General features: G+C 38.1%; 2 protein-coding genes across 3 annotated transcripts; both read right to left on the reverse strand.

The window, feature by feature from the left end:
* Positions 1-645: 645 nt before the first annotated feature.
* On the reverse strand, positions 646-22212 carry pdha1b (pyruvate dehydrogenase E1 subunit alpha 1b). The gene is made up of 14 exons (XM_074622717.1): positions 22207-22212; positions 10866-11020; positions 9386-9406; positions 7917-8072; positions 6109-6174; positions 5706-5879; positions 5307-5433; positions 5111-5202; positions 4347-4439; positions 4101-4256; positions 3540-3611; positions 3137-3204; positions 2201-2309; positions 646-1781 (listed from the first exon to the last, which is right to left on the reverse strand). Exons 2-14 carry the CDS (start codon positions 10923-10925, stop codon positions 1617-1619), a joined length of 1359 nt encoding a protein of 452 aa, XP_074478818.1. The 5' UTR covers positions 10926-11020; positions 22207-22212; the 3' UTR covers positions 646-1616.
* acot9.1 (acyl-CoA thioesterase 9, tandem duplicate 1) lies at positions 12867-22237 on the reverse strand. 2 transcript variants are annotated; one of them, XM_074622718.1, is made up of 16 exons: positions 22080-22237; positions 19958-20052; positions 19047-19073; positions 18330-18375; positions 18058-18228; positions 17894-17931; positions 17715-17798; positions 17359-17462; positions 17077-17150; positions 16539-16606; positions 16317-16428; positions 15432-15522; positions 14838-14923; positions 14662-14749; positions 14419-14569; positions 12867-13516 (listed from the first exon to the last, which is right to left on the reverse strand). In XM_074622718.1, exons 1-16 carry the CDS (start codon positions 22091-22093, stop codon positions 13461-13463), a joined length of 1305 nt encoding a protein of 434 aa, XP_074478819.1. In that variant the 5' UTR covers positions 22094-22237; the 3' UTR covers positions 12867-13460. The 2 variants fall into 2 exon arrangements, with proteins under 2 accessions (XP_074478819.1, XP_074478820.1); XM_074622719.1 differs by lacking the exon at positions 19047-19073.
* Positions 22238-23300: the final 1063 nt, after the last annotated feature.

Genomic DNA, 23300 nt, shown 5'->3' on the forward strand with positions numbered 1-23300 from the left:
ATATTTTAAGTACATTTTAACACATAATTCTCCAAACTACAGACTAAAATGTGTGCAGATAAACTGTAAAATAATATATTGTAGTGCATCCATCTTCCAGCAGAGAAGCAGAACGATTCTCTGCAAACTTTCTTTCAACATTTTATCAACTTTGACGCACTGATCAACAGTCATCTAAATATTCACAAATCCTCATACGGTAAATTCATACAACTTAAAATAAATACAAATATTCACCTTATAGCCAGCGCTGGAAGAAGTCCTTTAGAAGTACCACATAATACAAGTAAAAGTCCTGCATTCAAAACTTTACTCAAGTAAAACTAATAGTATCAGCATCAAATAAAGTACTAGAAGTACTCATTGTGCAGAATGTCCCATTTTAGAATAATATACATATTATTGGATTATAAGTATTATTTTGACTTCTTTATATATTGTATAGCTTAATCTGTAATTTTTTTTGTTGATAATATTTTTGTATTATGACATGGTTTTGTTGAATACTTGATTGTGATTGGTTAATCACGGCATTCTACGGTCTGTTATTTCTTTATAGCAGACCGTTGCTATGCATAACAGACCGTTGCTATGGATAACAGACCATTGCCATGTATAACAGACCGTTGCTATGGACGCAGTTCCGATGTTAATACATATTTTTATTGTACAATTAATAAATTAATTTGTAAATGCTCCATTACTATTTACGTGACTCTTGTGGTCCTCCATACCCTGTACATTATCCCTTACTTATTAATATGGATCTGTAAAGTAACTCAATTTATCCAATAAATGTAAGCGTTAAAAAGTGCAATATTTCCCTTTGAAATGTAGTGAAGTATAAAGTAAAAATAAGAAAGGATTACTCGGGTAAAGATGGCTTCTGAAGGGGTACTCAGCTGGTTGCAATCTGCAACCACACCACTAGATGCCACCAAATCCTACACGCTGTACCTTTAAGTACAGTACTTGAGTAAATGTTTCTTACCCTGTTGTATATTTCCAGCTTGCTGACACAAAACATACTGAATCCTTTCCTGCAGTCTCTTAAAAACAGTTTAAACTAAAACAAAAGAGTTCTGAAAAGTCAAAAGACTCAACTAGTGATTGATTGCTTTAAGAAAAACTGGCATTAAAAATATTCATGATCGTTTTCTTCAAAGTCACTTCCACACAGTGAGGCTTATTAATTAAACAAGGGTTATAGCGATCTGCACATCTAAAAGTTGGAAAACAGCTGGAAATGCTTCTAAAAAGTTGAGGAATTTAAAACAAGTGGTGGGGGAAAGAGGGAAGTTTTGTGCGTATTATATGCAGCCCTGAATTATTTAAAACCTGTGAAGTACACACAGCTAAAGACTCTTCTCATCCACCACAAATCAAACGTCTCTGGCAGCAGCACACCGCGGCTGATGATGGTTCAACTCCAACAGACGTATTAGAACAAAACATACAAACAATAAATATTTCTATATATAAATCTATAAATAAATAACACTGACAGGTTTCAGGTCAGAGTCCCATTAAGGTGCGGAATGATGTCATGGTAAAGCTCAGAGGGTGTCGGTGCAGTTGAAGGGTGGGAGGTCGACGTGTGTGTGGAGTGTGTGAGTCTAGCTGACAGACTTGAGTTTGACCCAGGGGTTTGTCCCGCGGACCTCCAGCGGCGAGTCGTTGCTGAAGAGGTGGTTGCACAGCTCCTCCAGCGGCGGCTCAGGATCCGACGTTGCATACTGAGCTGCGTCCTCCACCTCCTTACGGATCGCAATGTCGATTTCCTGACAGGACAGAGAAGAAGTAAAGTAAATAAAGTACTTTATAGAAGGAAGAGAATCAGGAAGCATAAGCTAGCAGAATGAAAAGGACCCCCTTGTCTCTTCCTCGTCTCCTTCGTTCAAATCTTAGGTGGGAGGGACTAAGACATGAGGAGAGGAGACAAGGATGTATAAACTGAGAAATGAGAAGAGCGGAAAATATAAAAAGAGAACACAAAGTGAAAAAAACACTATATAATATTATAACAAAGAAAAATAACTTTTTCCTTGTCGTTAAGATCGTGGCTCTTTGTCTCGTTGTGGGAAGTGAATATTTTCTATATTGAGACCTAAATAAAATCTTATAAAGAACAGCTGTGAAAATAGCTTTAAAAAGTACAGACTGTAGGGAGTTACATGTATGTTATGTTGTTTGTGTTCACCTTGAACTCCTCCACAGACGCCATGTTGTTGCCTAGCATGCGATCTTTCAGCATAGTGATGGGGTCACTCTTACTGCGCACTTCCTGGATCTCATCACGAGTGCGGTAGCTGCAGGAAGTTACATCACAGAGTCAGAACAAACTCAAACCTCCCTGCTGGGTCATCAACAGGAAGTTACTCAACAAATAACGTTGGTATTGTTTAATAGTTGACTGATAATAAGCAATTTGAAAAAGACCGTAATCATGAAGAAAAGATGCTACATCCGTTCATTATTTATTAAATACCTTGCTGTTATATATATATATATATATATATATATATATATATCATAATACATTTTACTATATTATATTTAATAATCTATTCTATATTGCTAAACATTATGTTATATAACTACCTTTCACCTTGTACTATATCTCATACTATCATAATTTACCATTTTATATTATGTTACTATTTTTGCATCATTAACACTACTGTTACTTTACCTTATTTTTGTCTACAAAATGTTCTTGAACAGTTTTATTTTATTCATATTTTAGTTTTTAATATACCTTTTATTATTGATTTATTCTACTTTCTCTATTTATCTGTACTTATTTCTGTCTTTGTTCTGCTGCAACAACCAAATTCCCTCACTACTTCCATCTTATCAAATTATGCTTTTTCTGAATATATTTAAAAGTATTGTTTACTAAACTTCCAAGTTTTTCCAATAGTAGCTTGTCTAGTTATTCATACCAACTGCTGACAGTCAAGATGTTGTTATTTTCTATATTATTTAATCAAGGACTGGTAGGTAATTAGTTAATAAACAGGAGACAGGAATAATTGGTTCTCGTCTCACTTGAACCAGAGTCTAAAATTAAAGTGAGAAACGTGCTACAGTAGAGAAGACATAACCGGATAAAGTCATTTAGGAGGTTACTAACCTGACACCTGGGTCACTCATGCTGTGTCCATGGTAACGGTAGGTCTGCAGCTCCATTACGATGGGACCCTGAAACACACAGCAGCTCATTTCTCACAGCTGTCGGCCGTCTTTATACACTGGGTTTGCAGTGGTAAGTTTTCCAAGAGTTTGAGGAAAAGAAGTTATGGAAAATAAATCCTACGGGGAGATTCAGGGTGTGTCCTTTAGCTTCAAGGTAAAAAAAATAAACAAACATAAATTCACGTTATTAGAGAAGGATCCTTAGAGACAGTTCCGGTAAGTTTTGTCCCAACTAGAGACAAATAATATTTTTTAATAAACTCATCCATTGTATTTCATCACTAAACTCTCCACCTAGTTTTTCATTGTTGTTTCTCTTCACACAGAGCAGCTCAGCTCACCTTTCCAGCCCTGCAGTGATCTGCAGCAAACTTGGTGGCCTCTCTGACACACAGGACGTCCATCCCATCCACCTACGAGACAAAGAAACAAGCGAGGACATTAATACTGTCGCTACGAAAAACACTACATTCACAAAAACAGTCATTTTACCTCACAGAACACAGAAGTATACAATCCCTTTCAGTCATTTCCAAACTTAGCACAGCTAACTTTGACTCAGCAAGTGCTGGCGTTCACATTATTCATAACCTCATTGATTAGCTTACTGTGCTAACCTACAGCACTGCTTTTTGCTAACGGCTGAGAGGACGTTTCCATTTGAAAAAAACATCCTGAGAGCCACCAGAGTTTGTTTGTTTGTGTGCAGTATCATACATGAGCATCAGGTCAGCTGTATGAATGCTCACACCTGCAACTGCCAGGACGGACTGTCAGTCTTGTCCTGTTATAGTCTGGGTTCATACAGGCCAGCTGCAGCGTACGGCCAACAGACACACTGCAGCTACCGCCCAAGACCCCCAATGTTTAATTAACCCTCCGGCTGTGTTTGTGTGTCTCACTCTGATTCCTGGGATGAAGTCTCCTCTCTTGTAGTAGTCGGTGCTGGCTGAAGCTCGTTCCACCGACGTCCCCATACCGTACTTGTTGTTCTCGCAGATGAAGATGCACGGCAGCTTCCAGAGCGCGGCCATGTTGAACGACTCAAAAATCTGGCCCTGATTGGACCAGAGGGGACAGAGGAAGGTAGGGTTGAGCAAATGTATTCATATTAAGTAAACATTTTAAGAACTTGGCAGGATATTTACCTGATTGGCTGCTCCGTCTCCGTAAAGAGCGACGCACAGCTGATTGTTGCCTTGATACTGGCAGGCCAGAGCGATGCCAGCTCCCAGAGGAACCTGGACAACAAATAACCTTTTAAAAAGGGATAGTTTGGGTTGTTTATCTACAGTAGATGGAGGTCGGCACGCCCCCAGTTTGGAGAAACAGACAGGAGTACCATCACGGGAGCAAAGTAATAATATACTGCTGTGGACGGGGGCAGCAGCAGAACAGATTTTAGAAACCTAAAAAAAATCAATATCAGTTTAACTGAAGCCGTTATCATCAAACATCAGTACCGGCCTATAATTTTCCAATGGGTGCATCCCTTATTATTGTGTGACTTTGGTGTTATGAAGGGTAAGTTCAGATTCACTAAAGTCACACTATAACACAAACAAACTAACCGATCAAGGCAGCGGTAGACCAGAAACTCCCGTGTTCTGAGAGGTTAAATTATTGTTTTTGTCAAAGGAGTCTGGTGGCTTTGGCGAGAGCACAGATAACGGCTTCAGTTCCCCGTCAGAAAAGGCTGATTGATTTTTTTAGGTGTCTAAAATTTATTTTGCTGCAGTACATTGCTTCGCTCCCGTGCTGCTACTCCTGTCTGTTTCTCCAAACTCCATCTACTGTAGGTAACACTGACTATAGATAAGTACCATATTCACTCTAGATAATAAACCACACCAAAACATGTTGAAACTTGTTTTGCTCTTCTGCAGACGTTTTTTCGTGCCGCGTGTTTTACCTGTGCTCCCACGATGCCGTTGCCTCCATAGAAATGTGGAGCGTACATGTGCATCGAACCTCCTTTTCCTTTGGCGACACCACCTTTACGACCTGAGGAGGGATGAAGACGATGAGGCATGAAGACGATAAGGCTCTGCAGGTGTGTAAAAAAGGTACAATTCATCCAGAGAGTTTTTGATTTTCTTCTCTCTCACCTGTGAGCTCGGCCAGGATCTGTTTAACGGATATGCCGCGGGTGTACGTGTACCCGTGGGCGCGATAGGCGGTGATCAGGTGATCAGAGGGGTTGATGCCGCCCTCGATGCCCACCGCACAGGCTTCCTGTAGGAGAGGACCAACATCAGACCGGGCTTTAACTCACTGGCGTTTAACTCATAAAATGAAAACAAATGATGCACCTTTACTAATACAGTAAATAGCCATATTGTTCAGGTCTGAAAAATACATTCTCGATCAGCACTTGATCTACAAGAGTTTAGATTTTATTTTATGAGTTCAGCAAAGATTTGTTTTATTGAAATATGCTTAATTTACAATGCAATCACAATGCAAGTTATATAAATATTTCCATCTGTGCATGATGTTGTTCTCACCTGTCCGTCATACAGGTGACAGAAGCCTCTGATGATCTTCTGTTTGTAAAGCTGATCAGCTTTGAGCTCCATGCGCCTCACGGTCTGCATGACGCGGTAATACTGCAGGCCCTGATCCCGAGTCAGCTCCGCCTTCAACGGAGGACCCTCCTCCAGACGGTGCAGGTCGCATTTCTACCGGGACAACAAAAATCAACTATTATTAAACCCTTAGAGATGCATATAGACAATTTTTTTGTGTGTCTTTTTTAGGACTTTTTTATACAGTTGGGCTCATTGGAGCCACAAGAGTCTCAGCTTTACAGTGATACAACAATTTATGTAATTCAGAGACTGTTTAGGGACCCCAGTATGCAGAAATATTCAAAATATACCATTTGAGAATATTTTTGTTTCGACTCACCTTGATGTCAAAGGTCGCCTGAGAGGTGTGGTCGGCGAAGGAGCGGGAAACCACGACTCTGGCACCCTGGTGACCCAAAAAAACCCACAAACTTTAGTCATTAAAAACACACACAATCACCGACACGTAGAGAACCACAAAGAAAGCACACACGTCTTCCACACAGACAGCGTGGAGGGTTGCCCTCCTCTTCACAGCAGGTGGAGGGTTAAGTTGGGATAAGAGGTGTTGGGGGAGGATCAGGTTTGGGGGGGGGGGTTTGGTGGTTCACCCTGGACTTGACTGGACTGGACTGGACTACTACAGCGGTCTGTGATGTGGGGAGGTCAGTAATAAGGGTGGGAGAATAACACCAGCCGAATCTTTCAAACATTAACTACCAACACCTGGTTGGTTCTGGGAAAATATAAAGAGTAAGTCTCTATTTAGCAGCATTAACATCCAAGTGTTTGTCACAGCTGTACAATACATTATTAAAATAAAAACTGCAGGTTTCTGAGGATAAAACCACAATTGGATACTTTAAGATTATTATGTTCAGGAAATATTTGCAGATTCGGGCAATATCTCCAACATTACGGCACTATTTTAAAAAATTATGATGACCAACTTGATGATTCTGAGCTAATCTTAGTTAAACTACCAGAAGAAATTTAAATTTTTTGGGCATGAAAGTTATTCTGACCTTGGCACTATAAGTTTGAACATAAAAAGGTCCACTTATTAGCTTTTTACTGACATGAACGCTCAGTCTAGAGGTAGAAAAGGTTAATTCTTTCATGCTTCACTTTAAGCAAACAAGTCCTAAAAGTGTTGAAATGGCGTGAAAGTAGTGAAATGGATTTAGCGAACAGATCCAGCTCCCTTTAGTTGGGACTGTTTGGTCAAATCTGTGTTTTTTGTGTAAAGTAAATGCATAACAGTAGAACACAGTTCATCAGAAATTCGTCGACATAAATGCTAATCAATCGAGTCATTTATCAAGCCAAAGTGACGAACTTTCTCTGGTTACAGCTGTGAGGTTTTGCGGTTTTCTCTGTTAAAATGTTTGATTTAATTTTATTTTATTTTGGGGTTTTTTGGTCAAACAAAACAAGCATTTGAATGTTTGAGTTGTGATAGATTTGACTTTTATAGACGTTAAATTGTTAGTTGCAGCCCTGGTTATACGGTAAATCCATGAAACGATAAATGTGGGCTCTTAAAAAGGTGGTTTTCTGTTTAAAAAGAGATTTTCCTTATTAGACATCTTCAGTTAGTGATTTCATAGATTCACAGAAAGAAAAACAGATAAGAAAGACCCAGAACCAAGAAATGGGTGCATTGCCAAACTTTCTGATTACAGCTGTGAGGTTTTTCTGCTTTTCTCCATTTTCAATTAAATATTTTTGGGGTTTTGTGTCAAATAAACAAGCATTTGAAAATGTTAGCTTGAGCTCAAGGAAGTTGAGATAAATTTCTGACTTTTGTAGACTAATTCATTCATAGATCAAGAATTAAACAATTGTTAGTTTTACAGTAAATCCATGAAAGGATAAATGTTATTTTCTGTTTAAAAAGAGGAGATTTTCCTTATTAGACATATTCAGTTAGTGATTTCATGCATTTTCCAGAATGAAAAACAGAAGATAAGAAAGACCCAGAACCAAGAAATGGGTGGTACATTGCCAATAGTTGTTTTTTGAAGACTTTAAGAGGTTAATGTCCTTTAAAATCTTAATTGTAAAACCAGCCAGAGTGGCTTAAGTAAAGATTCCCACCCCTGTTAGTGATCAGGCAGACATGGAGGATGCTACTCGTGTTCTTACTGGTCCGTCTAGCTGGTCGGTCTGGGCGCTAACTAACTGTTCAGCCGCCGCCCTAGAACTGACTGGTGGTGGTTTAGGTGGTTGCCGCTGGGTCTGTGCCAAGGCGGGCGCCGCCGGCGAGGTTACATTGACGTACTCTGACAGGTCAATCAGCAACTGGGGAACACAGGAGCCAACCAATCAGACCAGAGCACAGCATAGCACAGCGCAGCTCTACAGAGTCTACAGGTGAGAACAGCAGCAGCTACACACATGATGACTTCTAGAGGCTAAAGCAGAAACACACATGGAGGCTGGCTAAGGCCCAACAGTGTCTACACTTCAACTGATATTTTATAATTGGCACAACATTTTAAATCCTTCAAATGAGTAGATTCTGCCCTAAAGTTTATACTGCGGTATATCGGTCCTGTACACATCTCTGGTTGTTGTAGAAAAGTTGGAAATAAATGAGCACGACTGCTTTACTTTTTATTTTTTGGATAAATGAGATGAAGTGCTCTGATTTGTCAGGTATTTAATTCAGTTCTTTATATCCCAAAACTGCTCAGACAATAGATTTAATACAGAAAATGTATTATATCACAAATTTACTGAAATATAAAATTACATATGTGAGTTTTTATCCGTATCATCCAACCCTACTTATAACTGGTCTGACGTCATTTTCCATCATTATTAACACCGCAACGATTACTTAATTAATGATCAACAATCTAATAATCTATTAATTGTTGTTAGCCGGTATGTGTACTATTTTAATCAAAGTATTTACAACACATTGATTAATAAATACTTTAAAGTAGCTGATCAATAATCTATTAATTGTTGTCAATCAAAATATGTTAATGTGGACAATCGGAGAAGTGGTGGTTGTTCTCTTAAGTGTTTATTTGTTACATGTTAAGATGTTGGTTAATGATATTTCTTTTTATAGATGTTACTAAATTATTGTTATTAAACATTTTGACCATGACATTGGTTACCCAAATTATTGTCTGGATGGACCATGTGGTCTGGTCTGATTAACAGGTAATGATAAAAAAAAGAAATAAAATAAATAAAATATATATACTGATTATTGACAGTGTTAGTTTCCTGCTGAGAAGTAAATGTTGTGCCAATATGTGAAATATCGCTGGGACGGCTTTCCACCCAGATAAGAAGAGTTAACCGTGCTACCACAGAGCAGTAGATTATACTTTAATAGCATCATCATGCAAAGAAAATAAAAAACACAAAACTGATGTTTGGACATTTTCAATTAAATCCGAAAGAAACTAAACACAGTGAAACAGTTTTGATTAATTGCATTAAGAGGAACAATAATATAAGAGACGTTGTGTTTAATTTTCGTAGTTTAGAAGAAGCACTTTAAGGAGCTTCTTGTGTAACGTCACTGCAGAGGGAAGGAAGCGTAGGACCAGCGGGCCTACAGACAAACATCAGCAGAGCAACGAGCGGCTTACCTCGGACACTGTTTGGGCTCCCTAGGGTTCAGGCGAGGTGGGGAACGGGGGGAGAGGAGGGAGAGGAGGGAGAGGAGGGAGAGAAGCAAGAAATAAATCGGGATTGTTGTGTGAGAGAGTGTGAATGTGTGAGAGTGAATGAAGAGGGAAGCAGGAGGGAGAGAGCGAAAGCAGGAGTTTTTCAATACAAAGCCGTAAAACAACAGAGTTCCTACAGTCACACAGAGTCGTTTAGGATCTGAACTAAATCACAGAAATATCTTCTTTAAATTCATATATTTGCATAATATCTAGAATTATAAAACCTAATTAGAGCAGATGCCTAATTAAACCCAAAGGACTGTAGGATCCCTGCTGCCACTCAAACACAGACACAACATGCTGCTGCCAGTGTTTGACTTTAGCCATTTGAATAAGCTCAGTGAATATGGATGCATTGATGCGTTTTTACTGAAATCAATATCTTCTACTGACACAATACAAAATCAAATCAACTAACACTATAGTATTACTTTTGTTTTAGTAAATATATATAAATGCAGGACGTTTACCTGTAACAGAATATTTCTACACTATGATATTACTACTTTTACTGAAGTAAATATATGCAGGACCTTTACTTATAACGGAGTATCATGTCTACACTATGGTATTACTACTTTTACTGGAGTATTTCTACACTATGGTATTACTACTTTTACTGGAGTATTTCTACACTATGGTATTACTTTTACTTATGTAATATATAAATGCAGGAAGGTTACTTGCAACAGAGTGTTTCTACACTATGGTATTACTACTTTTACCCAAGTAAATCTTTAAATGCAGGACTTTTACTTGTAACTGTATCTTTACACTAAGGTATTATTACTTAAGTATTTCTACACTGGTATTGCTACTTTTAAGTAAATATATAAATGCAGGACTATTACTTGTAACACAGTATTTCTACACTATGGTATTACTTTTACTGAAATAAAACTAAAACATATGAGTACTTCATCCACCACTGCTAACTAACAGGTGTTAGCTAACTTTAGCCTTGGGGGTTTCGTTTTAAACCAGATATTGATCAGTATATTGATCACATCGATGCATCTCATTCAGTAAAAGCTGCTCGAGGAAGGCAAACCACCACAATCACAGACACACAATCACAGACACAACCACAGACACACAGACACAACCAGACATACAGACAAAGTTCATCTTTAATCAACGGTAATTAAAGATTAACTGCAGAGACAGAGAAGTAAAAAGAGACATGCACAACATGCACATGTCAAACAAGAGTCAAACTAGCTGCTGAGGCTAATCATGCTACACTGCTCGCAAGGTCAGAACCAAACCAGACCAGGCTAGCTCGCAGTTAGCATTAGCTCACAGTTAGCATTAGCTCACAGTTAGCATTAGCTCACAGTTAGCATTAGCTCAGCAGCATTAGCGTCCCTCAGCTCGCCGTTAACTCAGAGTAACTCACCACATTGCGTCCAGTGATCCTGCAGAGCGCGTTAGAGATGATGGTTAACATGTTGTTCATGCTACTGGAGCTACTGGAGCTACTTGAGCTACTGGAGGAGGACCGGCTCTGAGGGATTAACACTACAGGCTGTTGAGTCGCTGCTAAAGCTAATCTTAGTGTCCGTCTGAGAAACGACTCCGGGTGAACACTTGCTGCACAGACCGCTGGTTCCGCTGAGGTTTATATAGCTGCTCGGAAAAGCAATTTAAAATGGAATTTATTACAAAAATGTTTTTGTTGTAAAACTGAAAATATGAAAAATAAATAAAAAAATATATAAATAAAAGGAAATAATCCATGCTAATTGGGAACACCTGGGCATTTAGCAGTAGCTAACAGATTTTGGGAGCACCTGGGCATTGTTTATTTAATTGACTAATTAAAGCAACACATTTTTAAATGTTACACATTTTGATTACACATTTTGAATTGTACTACAAAGTAAAATTGTTTGCCTAAAAATGATGGAAACCAAACTGCACTAGTAATACAAAGACACATAATTATATATAAACACTTTCTTTATTTAATAAAACATTTTTACTGAACTTTATTTGCTGTATACAAAAGTTCAAATAGGCATCACATGACATGACATTGCTTTATTGCAATATAACTGAGAACATGAGTCTCAGAAATAGAGATAAAATCAAATTAATGATATTCAAATAAGAACTATATAATTTTTTTTGCATTTATCTTTTATTTTGAAAAGCGATTTAAAATTTTATTTAATACAAAAATGCATAGTTTTTGTTATAAAACTGAAAATATGAAAAATAAATAAAACATTTACAAATAAAGGGAACTAGTCCATGTCAATTATTTAAACAGCAATGCCGATAATTAATTAAAGCAACACATTTTGAGTGTTACAGGCAGATTACAGGCAAGTTTTTAGTCTTTTTGTTGAAATTTTGAATTGTACTGTATAATTAAAATTAGGGTAATAAGGTAAAATAGTTTGCCTTTAGATTTGGCAAAATTATAAAAAATAAAAATAAAAAACTACTGTATTTTTTAAAAATAACTTTAAAATGGACTTTTCACTGGACTTTATTTGTATAAAAAAGTCCAAACAGACATCACATAACATGTTCCTTTATTGCAATACAACTGAGAACATGAGTCTCAGAAATACAGATAAAATCAAATTAATGATATTTAAATAAGAACTAGATAAACATTTGATACCAGGCAGTGTAGTGTCATGGCACAAAAGTGATATGGGGAATAAATAAATATTACACATCTATATATTTTTGAGCATGTTTAAGTAAAATAAATAAATAAATAGATGTATATTTTTGTGAAGACACAAATTTAATAAAATGATTAATGGGCAGTAAATGAATAAACAATATTATATTTTATTTTTTCATATCAATTTATTTTCACATTAATTTGTTTATTTTTGTTAATTACAACTGAGAACACGGCCACCAGAAAAACAGACAAAATCAAATAAATGTTATTTAAATAAATCATATATATACAGACACAGTATACTGTATGAGTATGATTAATTAAAACCTAATTAAAATAAACTTTTATTTTTGTAAAAAAAAAAAAACATAATATAAAAAATAGATTAATGGGCAATAAATACATTTAAAATATAATAGTTTTCGGTATTAATTCATTTCCACATCTTAACAGCTCCTTTATGATAATGAGGGATGATGTCACACTGTGTCATGGTCTCCCATTGGCTGATCAGTCTGGGTTGGTTACAGTGATAAATAATAACGGCATTGTGAGACTCTCATTTCATGTCTTTCTGTTATAAATTTCAAGCCAAAGATGACATAAATAACCCCGATGACATCACTATTACATCACCGGGGTTATTTCCTCAAATTTGACAAAAGCTCCCTTTAAGGTTTATATAATATTCACCCACCAGTGATCACTAGTATCAAACATAATGAAAGCAAAGACACAGGGATGACTGTAAAGTCAAGATAAATAAGAATTCATTTATTGCATTTGAGTAAATACATGATACACGCCTTCTTCCCTCTCGCAGCAGTCTGACACATTCAGAATGAAGCTTCCCATCCCAACGTAAAATAAAAAAATAAAGACAAAGAGTTTTGTGCGTATAAGCGACAGTGGAATATAAAAACGTAGCAATGCGAGTCAGGAATACATATGAGGTTATGAACAGGCCAGTAAACTTTGGCTTCATTTGACTGTTGAGAAGCTGTAAACGCTGACTGGTTGTCAAACGAATCAACTGGTAGTTTTAAGAGTAAATAAAGTATAATTGAATAATAAAAAAGAAGCTGTCTGTGTGTTGTACTGTAGTGGTCCTCTCTACGCTAACGGGTAAACCACCAGAACAAATAAAAGTAACAGAAATCAAACATGATCACAATGTGGGGAGTGTAAAGTTAACGAGGCGTGATCTAAATAGGACGTATATACTGTACTGAGTGCATTCATTCTTCTCAACTGACCTCAAACACACACACACTCACACACACACACACAGATCTCGTTGGTCAGATGCTGAAAGGCTTTGGCAGGCATGCAGCAGACGTGTTGCGTTCAGGGCTCCACAGTCTGATTAAAGTGTCTCTTCCCATCCAGGTACAGCATCGACTCTGTCACACAAACACAAAAAAACATCTTTTTTACTTTTCATTTCATAGAAAACAAAGAAAAATAGCGTTAATCTGTTTCCTGAGAGCAACAGCCCTTTATGACGGGGAACTGAAGGAACGTTATCCAAGCTGTCTTCAAAGCTACTAGACTCCATTGAGAAACACAGGAATTTTACCTCGCAGAACACGGGAGTTGCCGGTCTACCGCTGCCTCGATCGGTTAGTTTGTTTGTGTTATTGTGTGACTTTGGTGTTTTAAAAGGCCCAGACACACAAACCCGACATCAAAGAACTAGCAGCGTTGAAGGCCGACTGTTGCGTCACCTCACGTCGTCTTTGTCTTGGCCGACAAGTTGCACTTGAACACAAACAAACTAACCGATCAAGGCAGCGGTAGACCAGCAACTCCCGTGTTCTGAGAGGTAAAGTCACTGCTTTTCTCAATGGAGTCTCGTGGCTTTGAAGACAGCACTTCAGTTCCCGTCAGAGAGGGCTGTTTGACAGCGAGGTAAAGTGGTAAAAATATTCTAAGTATAGCATACACTTAAACTGATATTGATTTTTTAAGATGTCTGAAATCTGTTTAGCTGCTGCCTCCGTCCACAGCAGTACATTACTTTGCTTCCGTGCTGGTACTCCTGTGGATAAGTACCTCATACAAGCCCACTTGAAATAATCAGAACTATCCCTTTAATCTATAATAATACACCATCATTTATTTGTTGATTAGATTTTGTATTATTAATCTGAATCTGCAAAGTTATCACATAAATGTGGTTTTCCTCTGAGATGTAGTGGAGTAGAAGTATAAAGTAACAGGACATTAAAATACTCAAGTAAAGTACCTCAAGATTATACTCAAGTGTTTTGTATATTGTGTGAGTGTGTGTGTGTGTGCTCACCTCCATATGTCATCGGGATGATGTTGGGGACGTCGCGGTCAGAAGCGAAGGTGAAGTGGAAGACGTTGGTGGTGTTGTGTTGGCGGGTCAGCGGGTCGAACACCTCGCTGTGAACTCTGACCTGGATGTGCCCTTCCTGTGTGTAACACACCTGTAAAACACACACACACATTGCTGTTGTAAAACAAACACTGAGAAACAAACACACACCTTCAGCCTTCAGTACGCCTCAAACAATCAGACCTGTGACGAGAGCAGCAGCAGGGAGCCGATCTCTACGGGTTTCTGGAAGAGGATGTCATCAACGGCCACCAGACGGGGTCGACATCCTCTGTAACAGCAGCACATAAACACACAAACACTTTAACATCCAGCAGCAAAGCAACAGTCTGCGTTAAACGTGATGATCTTTCTCTCACCCGAAGGAGCAGGCGTTTGCCCAGCCCAACTCGTAGGCTTTCCTCATCAGAAAACCTCCAAATATCCTGTTGAAGATGTTCCTCTCCTGGTCAAGAAGAGCAGATATACTCCAGTTGAAACTCTTCAAACTATGTATAGATTAAGCGATTAAACTAAGGACATAAACTACATAATTGGACAAAAAAATTAAACATAAATCTATTTTTCTGATGGAAATGTGGTGGATAAATGTGAGAAAACACAAAGCATTGTCAAAGTAAAAATAATATAGGGATTTATTTTGATTATTTTTTGGGCTTTTTGCTTTTTTTTTATTGGTTAGAACAGCTGAAGAGAGACAGGAAAGGGGCAGAGAGAGAGAGAGAAAGAGAGAAAGAGAGAGAGAGAGAGAGAGAGAGAGAGAGAGAGAGAGAGAGAGAGAGAGAGAGAGAGAGAGAGAGAGAGAGAGAGAGAGAGAGAGAGAGAGAGAGAGAAAGAGAGAGAGAGAGGACGACATGCAGCATACCCAAATTTCATATATTTTTCTATTAGGAGAAAATAAAGACGTGAGTTTATATCTGTATTTTGTCCCTCCAGCCGTTCCCTCCTCTCACCTGAGGGTGGCAGATCTCCAGTCCTTTCAGTTTGGCGTCTTCCATCCACACCGAGTTTGGAGGCAGAACTCTGCTGCGGAAACTGACCGTCCTGCAGGAGAAGAAGAATAAGACTCAATCTTAGAGAGTTTCTGAGGTTTTTCTCCCAAATCTGTGAATTTTTTACCACTTTCATCTTGTCAATTTTAGTTTTTTCATGTAAATTTACCACTGTAATCTCAGAGAATTTCAGATTTTTTTTTCTTTTATATTTGTGACTTTATAATCTCAGAGAATATTTGATTTTTTTCTCTGAAATTTGTGATTTTTTTTCTCGCAAATTAACCACTTTAATCTTGTAAATTTGAGTTTTTTTCTTGTAAATTTATGACTTCATAATCTCAGAGAATGTTTGAGATTTTTTTCCTAAATTAGTGAGTTTCTTTCTCACAAATTTACCACTTTAATCTGCTAAATTTTATTGTTTTCTTGTAAATTTATCACTTAAATTTCAGAGAATTTCAGAGTGTTTTTCTCGTAGATTTACGACTATAATCTTGGATATTCTGAGTTTTTTCTCTGAATATTACCCCCCTCCCGGATCCTCTGTAATTATTATTTATTTGTACCTATAATGGTGCTAATACTCTGCCGTAGATGTTAAAACCAAACAGATTCAAATATTTAGGGAACAAAAATCTTCCAAAGTGATGTTACTGAATCTAAAATGTTGTTGAGACTTAAAAAACTACTTTAGATTTAGTTTCAAAGATTAAAACATCAACTCTGTGATCGATACCTCACCAGACCTTCATATATATACAGTATATAGACTAACAAAGATTATTATTATTGACCCTGTGTGAAGGATGATTTTGCTCAAGTCTCATAGTATCTCAGTCCTACTTTGAGTCCAGCGTGTTGAGGAACAGACTGTGAACGATCTTCCTCTCCTCGTCAGTGGGCGCCACCTTCAGCAACGACGCGGTGCTCAGATCCACACGGCGGGATTTATTAGCTGGAAAACACACACACACACACACATACATACAATAAATACAGAGACAAGAGGGACAACAGAGGTCGGCAGTATCTTATCTTAACAAAGGTTATGTCAGGATCTCATACTTTCTCCTTCCTGGAATATCTTCTCCTCCTCTGGACCTTCTGGCTTCAGCGGATTCACAAAAGCTGCCCTGAAATAAAGAAGAAGACAGACAAACAAACAGCAACACATAAGTCTTAATATCACACTTTACCACAGGTGGAAAGTAACTAAATACATTTACTCAAGCACAATTTTGAGGTACTTGTGTACTCTTCTTTTCATGCTACTTTCTACTTTTTACTCCACTACAATTCATATCCCATAATCCTGTGATTATGGGATATTGAACCGCAGAAACTGAACGACCTTGACCATCCAGGAGACGGCGATTAAAAAACTTTATGGCCATTCCGACTCAGTTTTCCAACCATGGATTTTGTATGTAGCTACGTATTTCTGAGACATTATAGCTGGCCCTAACACAAACAAACTAAAACTAGCAAACACACTCTGAAAACTAAAATTGAATTAAAATGGAATCAAAAAGTCAAAACTAAAATAAAACTAATTGAAAATTCACAACTATTATAACCTCGCCTCAGACGTCGTGTGTCCTACCTCTTGTTCTCTGGATCCCGGGCCACCATGACAAATGTTGCATCCAGAACCGGACTATAAGCTCCATCATGGTACTGAAAGAAGAGTCACATTATGTTGTTTATTCTGTACACACAACATCTGTTACACGTCTGTCCGTCATATTTACCTTCATAGACCCATTTGTGATGTTTAATCTCACCGGCACAATCCCCTTTTTATCTTTCCTTATGAATTATGTATTTTTATTACTTGCCCAAATAACTAATCTAAACACATAAATGTTTTGATGTGTGTGTTTACCTGTGACATGTGCATCTTGGCTTCAATGGAGGTCTTTCCCACCCACGTCACATGACCAGTGAACTTGATGTCGCCGTCAGGATAGATGACGTGCTGCCTCATGTCTGTCAGACAAAAAACACCAACATGAAAAAGTCTTAAAATGATGACATCCACAACCCAAACCTGACCATGTAACGGTCAAAACAAGCATGTTTGTAAAAGTTTATTAGGACATTTTAGGATAAATAACACACTACAGAAATAGATACAAGATTTTATGGACAGAAGGACATGATGTTGACATCTGATAGCAAAACTAACAACCTAAAACTTTTCTCTGAGTTCAAACCAAACAACCCACGACAGACTCTTACCGATCTTATCCACCAGGGCGGTGACGATGGACAGAGGAGACCTCTTCAATGCCGTATTATAGGTGTGAGAGTAAGAGATGAGGACTGAGGAGAGAGACGAGGAAGAAAGTTTATTTAATGTTTGACTGTGTTGAACTCTGTCGAGTTCTAATGGAAGTCATTATGTGTTACAGTGATACCTGCTAAACTGTCCAAGTCCTCCAGGATTCTACCGAACCTGAAGAGAGACAGAAGTTAGAGGGAGGTGAGTTCTGGTTTATCTGTCTGCTAGCTGTGTGTGTGTGTGTGTGTGTGTGCGCGTGTGTGTGCGTGCGCGTGTGTGTGCGCGTGTGTGTGCGTGTACCTGACAGTGTTGTGGAAGGTCAGGTATTTCTCTCGGAGCTGTGGTTCGGAGCCCAGAGGCAGGTGAACCTCCAGGAAGCTGTCCTTCATCCTCTTGGCTGGAAGGTCGTTTTGAGACTTTGCCAACATGGACGACAGCGACACGCGCTCCGACATGGCCTGCTGGTGGTCGCTGCAGACAAGATTGTTAAACATAAATGTTTCATAGTATTTTTTTCATTTTTATATATATTATGATGTTTTCTTGGTGCTTAGATAGAGATGGTTCAGTACCTCCAGTTAGTGGACGCTCCCACGATTTCTCTCAGCCTGTTTCGTACTGAAAAACACAGAAAAACAATCAGATCTTCTGTCTCTGTGTTTGTATTAGAGTGTGTGTGTACTGCAGTGAAAACACCAAGCGTTCAAGGCTATACGTGCGATACTATACTGGGCCATACTGTCTCTGAAACAAACAATGAGGCTGTTACTCTTTTATAGCTGCAGGAAAACCAGCTCAGTCATTTTGATCTGACATGATGTACGGTTAAATGAACCACTGTTCAAACTGTAAAATGTGTTGCATGAAGTGTGTGTGCAGCTCACAGAGGCCCAAACAGTGAGACAATAACAGGAAACAATACAGAAGAAAGAAGAATGGAGAAACTATCATGTGGGAACCAGCTGTAACAAAATACTGAAGCTCAGAGCAACAGAGAGAAGAAGAAGAAGAAGGTTAGACGCCACCATCGAATGCTGTTTAGCTCGACTGTGGCGCCGGCGGCCGTGGACATGAAATCCAGACCTAACAAAAGGCAGAACAGGTGCACGGTGACATGCTGCTTTATATGAAACGAGTGCTTCAGGTAAAAGAGAGTTCAGTCAGTCAACATGCAGGAGGAATTAACGTGCAGTTAGAGCAAATTAGAAGAGAACCGCTACAGGTACAGTAGGAGACAGAGTAGTGTGTTTAGATAGTTAGGTAAGATTTGTCTCGGTTTACCAACACACCATTAGACACGTGTAAAAGTGGATTTCCTGTGGAGAAACAAAAATGATTATTAAGGTGCAGGATTAGGCTGGATATGTGGGGATTTCACACAGTCATTAAATATGTCATCATGCTACATTTCATTACATTCATTCGACAGTAAAGAGAGAGAGCTGCAAGAGCTACATGTCATCAAACATTTTAAATGCATCCCTCTCAAACAAGCAGCTGTAATTGTGTTCCGTGCCTATTTTCTATTCATCTGTCAACTCTTTTCTTGAATTTATCAATTAAAGGTTTGTAAAATGTGGGAACATGCCAGGGTCCTTGGACTGACAGGACAGCTAATTACCCAGAGGCAGAGGCCTGTAGGGGTTAACAATGTCTTGGAGGTAAGAAGGAGCATTTCTAGTCTTGAGCTGGATGCGAGCTGCAACAGGGAGCCAGTATCGAGAGCGGAGAAGAGGAGCGGTGGCAGCCGTATTCTGGACTAAAGCTTAATACTGAATACCTGTAATTTAGTACCAATCCTTCAGCATTTACATCCTCATATCCTCTGAAAGTAGGGATGCACCAGTCATCTTTTGTGTTCCAATACGGAGAACAGATCGGATACCAGTTCTTCCAAATGTTCCCAAATTTAAAATCTGTATACCTGTCCATGTGGAACTCATTGGAATCATTTTTGTGTAAGGTAAGATGAGGCCAGAGATAGCTGTGACCCGCCATGACTGAAAGAATGTATGTGATAGATCCATTTTTTTGGATCAATGCATCTCTATCTGAAAGTTTTTCACTTGTTTTACTATCTGGGACGAACATGTTCTTACCTAAAAGTGACCCACATGTATTTCCGTTGATTTAGACCAGTGATTAAACCAGACGGTGGGGGATCAATCAAGTCAGACCGGAAGCATGGTGTCTGTCTTACCTTCAGCCATGTCCGGCGCCTTTCCCTGCTTCAACACGCCCCCGGTGCAGAACGACCTGGTCATCAAAGACGCCGCCGACCGCAGCACCAGGAACCTGCAGACCACATGAGGACATGACAAAATATCAACAAACACACCCAGAGACGACCTTAAAGCCAAGGGGTCCCGTTACATCCACATGCATCCTCCTCTCCTAATTATAACTGCCATCTGATCCCTCATTAATCCGGCTGCTCCACAGCGAACAGCTGAGCAGACGGAAAGAGTCACTGCTTGCTGCATGACGCATGAGAATACTCTCAGAGAAATCCTAAACATGTATAGCGATGAGTCCTAGCTTCGGAGTGAAACTTCTCAGAGCAACTCTGAATACTTCAGTTCTGTTCAGCAACTTTGTTTAAAAACCACCTGCTCCAACTTGTTCCATTAGAAACACAAGAGGAAAGTTACAAAGTCTTACGTAATAAAGTGACAATACTTCATTACTGCATTTCTACTTTACTCCATATTAGTTCAGAGAAAAGCATTTAACTGATCTTTACAACACTTGTATATTCTGTAGCGACGATGATGTTGAAACCACCAGGTCATGTCTTCTTTTCATGTAACTGTTTTGTATTGATTTTATCAGCTGGCTGGCAACAGTAGTTCCATTATTTACCAATCCCTTTTCAAGAAATGATATCATGACTTAAATAATTTTCAGAATGTTTATGTCTTACACTATGTTATATACTATGTTATATTGCTGTATGATACTTATACCACATACTATGTTATATTGTTGTACTATACTAGGTTATACCGTATCTTACTAAACTACTACACCGTATACTATGTCTCATATCTCATACTAAATCATAATGTATGTACCATATTATACTATATTATGTTAATATGGTACATTGACACTTGCACTTTATTATATTATATTATTGCAGTCAAACACGGGATATTATTAGCCTGGTGTACACTGTTTACTGACTTGTTGATGCTATTAATCACATTACTCTCACTTTACCATGTGTCCAAATGCTTTTGTATAGTTTATATTTATATTCTATTCTTATTTTAGTTAATGTACCTCCTATTATTTATTTCTGTTACTTTCTATACTTATCTGTATTTATTTCTGTCACTGTGCTGCTGCAACAACTGAATTTCCCTACTGGGGATCAATAAAGGTTTATTCTATATTATTTACATTAGGTTATTTATAACAAAACCTATTTAAAGTGTGTGAAGGAGCGCTATGCAGGTCCTTCCTTCCTGCAGCTGTCAGACTCCACAACCAGCACTGCTCCCAGTAGACCACTTACACACCAAATACTGACAATAACCTGATATTTTCAGGTGGAATTTCATTTCATTCTCACTGTGCAATATCATTTTCCACTTGTGCAATTTTGTTAATAGTCTGTTTATTGTCAATACTGTATATACTGCTCCTATTTGTATACTTCCTTCTATTTAAATGGTTCATATTTTGTTACACTTTGTTTAGCTCTTGTTTTACTGTGTTAGCTGATGCATCTTGTTTCTCCACTATCCCCTTTGCTGCTGTACACTGCAGATCTCCCCACTGCAGGACTAATATCTTATCTTATCTTATTTTATAAGCTCTTCATATGTTTTGTATGTAAATAATAATCGGTAAAGTAACTAAAGCTGTCAGATAATTGTACAACATTTCCCTCTGAGATGTGGTGGAGTAGAAAGTAGAAAGTGGCATGACAAGAAAAGACTCAAGTAAAGTACAAGTACTTGAGTAAATGTACTTGGTTACTAAGTTAGTATTTCTCCATAGTGAAACATTAATACTGGTGTGTGGGTACTTTTCTTCTGGCAGTGGTTTGAACATGACACACCCTTTATGTATACAGTGAATCCCCACCCAGTTTGAGCCTGGTTTACTGCACCCAGGTGGAGCTGATTTCTTAAATATGTCCAGAAAACCATGAAACAGCTCTACACACAAACACATCATTGAAACAGGTAGTTTATAAAGCTGATTAGCATTCCTGATGCTAGCTGTAATTAGCTTGTAAATATGCTAACGGTTAGCTTTGGGTCTGTTATTGTTACTGTTAGCATCAACAGAACTGTTTTAAACACACTGACCTCGGTGAGAGCATTGTAGTGTTCCGGAGGAGTCCAAACAAAGCCGGTGAGTTCGGTAAAAAGAGAGAAAGGTGGTGTGGTGCTGCCAAGGTGCCAGGCAAGTCAGAGCAGACCACAGGAACTACTTCCGTGTTGGTGTTACGCCCCGCCCACTGCGTGATGACGCATGAAGCTACGTTCGACTGGTCTATGGACTTTTAGATAGAGAGATAGAGAGATAGAGAGATAGAGAGATAGAGAGATAGAGAGATAGAGAGATAGAGAGATAGTAACTTTATTGATCCTGAGGGAAATTCAAGTTTCCAGCATCACAGTTCCATAGTGCAAAACATGTTAGTAAAAAGGCAGTAAAAAAGTTAGTAGTGCAAAGTACAAAAAAAATATACCAGATATAAAAATACAAAGAGATGAAGAAAACTGTTAAAACTGAATATAGTGCAGGGTAACAGCTGTGATACACCACTATTAAAAAAAAGTGAATATAGTGCAGAAGAGACTGTTAAAAATGAGTATAGTGTATTATTATCTGTCCTGCAGACCGTCCTCCTTTGTATCTCTACACTAAGGTATTATTACTTTTACTTAAGTATATAGTACATATAGTGTATTTCTAAGATAAGATAAGATGAACCTTTATTAATCCCCGGAAGGAAATTCAGGTGTCAAAGCAGTAACATCAGCAAACATCAGCAAACAGAGTGAAACACAGGAGAGGTAAAGGTATACAAAAATTATAAAAACAATAATAGAGATATAAAAGATACAGAGTGAATGGGTGAACATAGTGTGTGCAGTCCGTCAATAAATAAATGTAGTATGTGCAATAAATAAATGTAATATGTGCATATGTGCAGTCTATAAAGTGGTATATAGGATGTATAGTGTATTTCTACACTATGGTATTACTACTTTTACTTAAGTATCTCTGCACTATGGTATTACTACTTTTACTTAAGTATCTCTGCACTATGGTATTACTACTTTTACTTAAGTAAATCGATAAATGCAGGACTTTTACTTGTAACAGTATCTCTAGTAAAAGTACTTTAAAGTACTACCACTGCTTTTTTTTCTTCAAAATGACAGTATCCGTAGTAACAGCAGAAAACATTAAAAACATTTACATACAGAAGAAGAATAGCGAAAACATAAACAAAGAGCTGTGAAAAACATAAAAGGACAACAGAAATGAAACAAAACCAACATAAAATAAAAAAAAAA

This window comes from Sebastes fasciatus, chromosome 21 (assembly GCF_043250625.1).
Source record: "Sebastes fasciatus isolate fSebFas1 chromosome 21, fSebFas1.pri, whole genome shotgun sequence".
NCBI lineage: Eukaryota > Metazoa > Chordata > Actinopteri > Perciformes > Sebastidae > Sebastes > Sebastes fasciatus.